Source organism: Papaver somniferum, chromosome 7 (genome assembly GCF_003573695.1).
Source record: "Papaver somniferum cultivar HN1 chromosome 7, ASM357369v1, whole genome shotgun sequence".
NCBI lineage: Eukaryota > Viridiplantae > Streptophyta > Magnoliopsida > Ranunculales > Papaveraceae > Papaver > Papaver somniferum.
Window position 1 is genome coordinate 221,828,630 of NC_039364.1, and position 5,430 is coordinate 221,834,059.

The 5,430-nt window shown below is 37.5% G+C and overlaps 1 protein-coding gene across 1 annotated transcript; it reads right to left on the bottom strand.

The window, feature by feature from the left end:
• Window positions 1-927: 927 nt before the first annotated feature.
• LOC113295998 lies at window positions 928-1,950 on the bottom strand. Its single transcript, XM_026544322.1, has one exon. It carries the CDS (start codon window positions 1,948-1,950, stop codon window positions 928-930), a length of 1,023 nt encoding a protein of 340 aa, XP_026400107.1.
• Window positions 1,951-5,430: the final 3,480 nt, after the last annotated feature.

A 5,430-nucleotide genomic window follows, 5' to 3' on the forward strand; every position in this document is an offset into this window, starting at 1 on the left:
AAACGTTTAACGCCGAACCATTCGGCGCTTTAAGTTTCAGCCGTCAGATTTCTAAGCGCCGAACCGTTCGGCGTTTAGATTTACTTTTTGAACGCTGCTCGGTTCAGCGTTTCAATTTCACTGATAGTGAAACGGCGAGCCAATGTTAGGAGAGAGAAGTAGCCAGAAAGAGTGGAGAGTTATTTCCCACACTTTTTTCATGATTTGCAACATTTTTTGGCCAATTTTTCCATCCAAACTCTCCCATAGGACTTAGCCTAAGTATTTAGGGTAAGTCTACACCTTGGAAAACTAAAAATGACATAATAGGTTAGGTATGGCAATTTTTTTTATCTTTTTAGGACTTTCAATTGCAGGTTTCGACTAATGTTATTTCTTTAATTTTTGATTCTTCGAAAATGAATTGCTAATAAGTTATTTCCTTTCTTTGTATGTATTTTTGGAAGAAGATTACCATGGGTTTAGTAATTACCACGAAGGAGTAAGAACTTGGGCTTCAAAAGATTTCGGACTTAAAAAGACAGAAACTTCTACGTGGTATAAGAAGCATCTGCAGAAATGCTAATCAGTATAAGAATAAGGGGCTTCTTTGATTTAAATGTTGCTACGGGTATCTCAAATTTATGATACCTTGATCTCATTGATTATGTGCGAATTATCGATCAAAAAATTATACTTATATTATAGTTGTATGATTAGGCTATGTTGATTCAACTACCACCACATGCATATCTGATATCAAGCCATATTTGTTCGAAGTTAAATGAGTTGCCATGCTTTGGGAATATGTGATTATCAACCGATTGATTTCAGTTAAATATAGATAGTGCGTGTTACATTTTTTTTTTTTTGAACAGAAATGAATTTTATTAAGAGGAGAAAGAGGAGTTACAACAATTCCACCAGGAGTGGAAGTTTAAACAAAAACTACACAAAGATGGAAAGCCAATTGTTGTGGATTGTGTTCGCAAAGTTTAAATGGACACGTCTGCCTGCTGCTGTTGTCCAAGATAAAGCCAAAGAACGGACTTCCAAACCCAAGTCATCATCTGTTTTAAACGTATGTTTCTGCTGAAAAATTCGATTATTGCGCTCAGCCCATAAAGTTTGCACCACTGCCGCAGGGATCAGTTCCCGGATGAAGTTTCCTATAGCACTGAAGTGACCATGGTACCATTCTTGTGCCAGGGAATTGAAATTTCTTGGAATCACCCAAGACCAGCAGTCAGTTGGCATCACCATCGACCAGACAATGTGCGCAACTTTAAAGTGCAGGAAAATATGCTCTTGCGATTCCATATCATCTCCACGGAGAGCACAAGAATTGTAAATATCAACCCCTTTCAACTGCAACATGTCTATGGTGTTCAACTTGTCATGCAACAGACACCAACGGAGGAAATTGATCTTGGGCGGAATATATTTCTTCCAAATGAATTGATGAGGGAAATTATCAATACCTGAATTTTCAATAAGCTTGGCATATAGGGTTTTAACTGTGAATATTCCATCATTATGCAAAGACCAACGCCTAGTATCAGGAAGGTTGTCTAGAACTGGTGGAGTGCTTCCAATAACAGACAGCAGATCAGCAAACCTATCTGTTTCAGAATTTGTAAGATTACGTTTGAAATTAAAACTCCAGTTTCCATCTACTGTGACCATATCTGCAACCTTCACGTTCTTATTATTGGTTAACTTGTACAGAGAATGGAATAAGGAGGCAAGAGAGGCATCTCCTTTCCATATGTCATGCCAAAACGAAGTTGCTCTTCCTGAATGAATAGTCAAGTAGGAGTGAGTGTTGACCAACTGAGCTGTATTAGCTATTGTTTTCCAGCATGATACACCATGAGAATGCTTCACCTTACTTGGGATCCAATAGGAGAAGTTATCCCCATGTTTATCTACCACAGTCTTGTTTTTTCTTGGCCGAATCTCCAACACCATTTCGCCAACAAACTCTGTTTCATCCTCTTCAGGTTACAAACTCCCAGACCCCCCCTTTCCTTACCGGCACAGACGAGATCCCAATTAACCAAATGAGATATTCTAGAAGAACCACTGTATTCCCATAGGAAGTTTCACATCTTTCTTTCCAGGATTTTAATGACTGAGGCAGGCGCTTGAAATAACGAGAAGTAGTAGACTGGTAGAGCATTTAAAATGCATTTCAGTAGAGTTAGTTTCCCTCCTTTTGAAAGAGAAATTTGCCGCCAGTTTGAAAGTCTCTCTTCAAACTTTTCAATTATTGGATCCCATATGCTCTTAGATGTAGGATTTGCTCCTAATGGCATGCCCAAGTAAATGAAAGGCAAGACATCAGTGACACAACCAAGTTCCTTTGCCCAAACTGAGATATCTGGAACCTCCCCAATTGCTATCAGTCTTGTTTCTAGATTGTTTACCTTTAAAACATCTATATACTCGAAGCACTTCATGGCAGAGAACAGATTATGTAATTCCTTCATACTGTTATCAATGAAAAAGATAGTGTCGTCAGCATAGTGTAGGTGATTAACATTGATACTGTTAGGAGTCACAGAAAAACCACTGAACAGGTTCAGTGTTGAAGCTTTATCCATATATCTTAAAAATCCCTCCATGGATATATTGAAAAGAAGTGGTGAAACTGGACATCCCCGCCTCACGCCTCGAGAACTAGAGAAGTGACCAAAAGATGAACCATTAATCAACACAGAAAAAATAGAAGTTGAGTAACAGAATCTTAGCCACTTACAGATCTTTCTACCAAACCCCATTTTGTTTAGAACAAACTCCAAGTACTTCCAATTAATCCCGTCGAAGGCCTTTTCTAAGTCAATCTTGCAGATGATTCCTGCTTTGCCAGATCTCAGTCTAGAGTCAACTAACTCGTTAGCAATTAATGTACCATCTATAATTTGCCTACCCTCAATATATGCGCACTGAACTGGGGATATTATCCTTTCCATCACTAGCTTGAGTCTCGTTGCCAGCACTTTTGCGATGATTTTATAAACACTAGTGAGTAGACAGATTGGTCTGCAGTCCTTGATCGACTCCACATAATCTTTTTTTCGAAACAGAGTGATGAAGGTGGAGTTATGTTTAATGTCTATTTGTCCCGTGGAACAAAATTCATTGACTGTGCCCATTATGTCTTTCTTTAGGAAACCCCAACAATTCTTGAAAAAAACAACTGGGAAGCCGTCTGGACCAGGTGTTTTATCACCTCCTATCTCTTGGATGGATTTCCAAACTTCATCTTCAGTAAATGTTAATTCTAAGATTACGTTTTCTTGGTCGTTTATCCTATCAAAGTCTATGCCTACCAGCTCCGTCCTGATAACCTCCTCTTCAGTGAATAAGGTGCGATAGAAGTTAATGATATGCTGCTGTAACAAAGATCTATCGTCTACAAGTGCTCCATTTATGTATAGTGCGTGTTACATGATAAATGACATCTATATTTGATTTGTATCATCTAAACTTTACATTCAACCTGAAAATTATTTTGAGGAGTCATGTTACGTCTCTACTTATTTGCTTGCAAGGAAGGAAGAGACACTGAGCGCACATACAAAGATGAGCAAACTAGATCTGCATTTCTAACAAAGGGTTGATCAGAAAATGAAGAAAATTTATGTTTCCTGGCAGTAAATTCTTTGGTAAACCAAATTTATAACACTTCTTCTAATGATATTTAGATGGGTATTAAAGAAAAGTATCCCTCTTTGAAACAGATTTACAAAAGTGTTCCTCTTCTGGAGTTTTTCGTCCAAACGGAGTTAACTTACCGTTAATTCCCGAAAAAATATATAATAAGTATATGGAATTACCAATATGTCCCTCTGTTAAATTCGTATTTCCATAAATACCCTCTAGTTAATCTGGTACCGATCCATCTCAAGAATGATCCAACGCCTATTATCAATCTCGAGAATCCGATGACTCCTACGCGAGACATGTTTGATCGCACATAAGCCTGTCAATGGATACCGATTAGCCGACATCCGATACCAATAATCCGTTAGCCGTTACTGCTACATCCGACATAGTGGCAAACGGATATCCGATACCGATAAGCTAACGGGTAATCCATTATTAACGTAACGGTAGTGGAACCGTGTATTTCCATTAGGTTTAGTTCCATTAGCCGGTAAGGCCCAAATATATTTGAAAACAAGAGTTGTTCAGATTTTATGTCCCCAACAACATATTTCGATGTAGCCATTTTTTCCCACCCCTGAACAACCTTGTTTACAAGGACAAAATAGAGTTCGGTAAGGCCCAAATATATTTGTAAACAAGAGTTCTTCAGATTTTATGACCCAACAACATATTTCAAAGTAGCCATATTTCTTCACCTGAACAACCTTGTTTACAAGGACAAAATAGAGTTCAGTATATATTCGCACGTGCCTAGGGTCCATATATATTCATAAATTGAAACCCTAAAGTTACTTTTCTTCTCTTGTCTCTCAGTTCTTTCTTTCCGCCTCTCTTGTATCTCAGTTCTTTCTTTCCTCTCTTCTTCTCTTTAAGGTGTGTTGATGAAGAGCTTGAAGAACTGATCGAAGCAAAGCGAAACCCGTTTAATCATTGAGAGCTGTTAAGTGGCCGCCTTTATTTTCTCTCAGTTTTTTCTTCTGTTTTTTCTTTTGTTCAAGGTCTGTTGATGAAGAACTTGAAGAACTGATTGAAGTAAGAAGTTCCACAAGATGAGTCGTGATGATAGTGATTCGAGAAAAACGAGGTAAGGGTTTTTATGGTTTAAAGTTTCTCTCAAAATGATTATGTTGTTTTAGGGTTTTTATGTTTGGTTGTCGATCTGTTTCTGGTGATTTAGGGTTCAGGGTTTTTTTGATTCGAACAATCATGTCTATGTCGTGTTAGGGTTTGATCGGTTTACCCTTCTTTGATTACTGATTTTCATTTTTCAAACCGTAATTTAGAAATTTTGGGATTTTTCAGAAACCCTAATTTTGAAATTTGGGGATTTTTTAATTTCTCGATTTATGGATGCTATTGAATGATAAAAATGATGAATATGGTGTTTGTGTGTATATTATGAACTTAGTAATTGAATTGTTTGGATGGTTTTTTGTTTGTTGTATGTGCTGGAGCAGATTTTTTAGGTACCCCAAAAGGAGCTTTAGGGTTGAATTATTCACCACCAATAAATGGACTTTATACCATGATTTGGATGTAAACTTTGTTGATCTTGACATGTTGACTGATATGATTATGTGGGATATGAAGATTAGTGAGACCAGGAAGCTCAATTTGTTTTGGTTTACTCCAGATAACATACAAGAACTGATTACCAATGATGAGGAGTTATTTACAATGTGGAAAAGGGCTGAATATCAAGATGATGGTTATGTGCATCTTTACTTCAGTATTAGTGACAAGGTTTTGAGGTATGGTGATGAATGCCCTTCATCT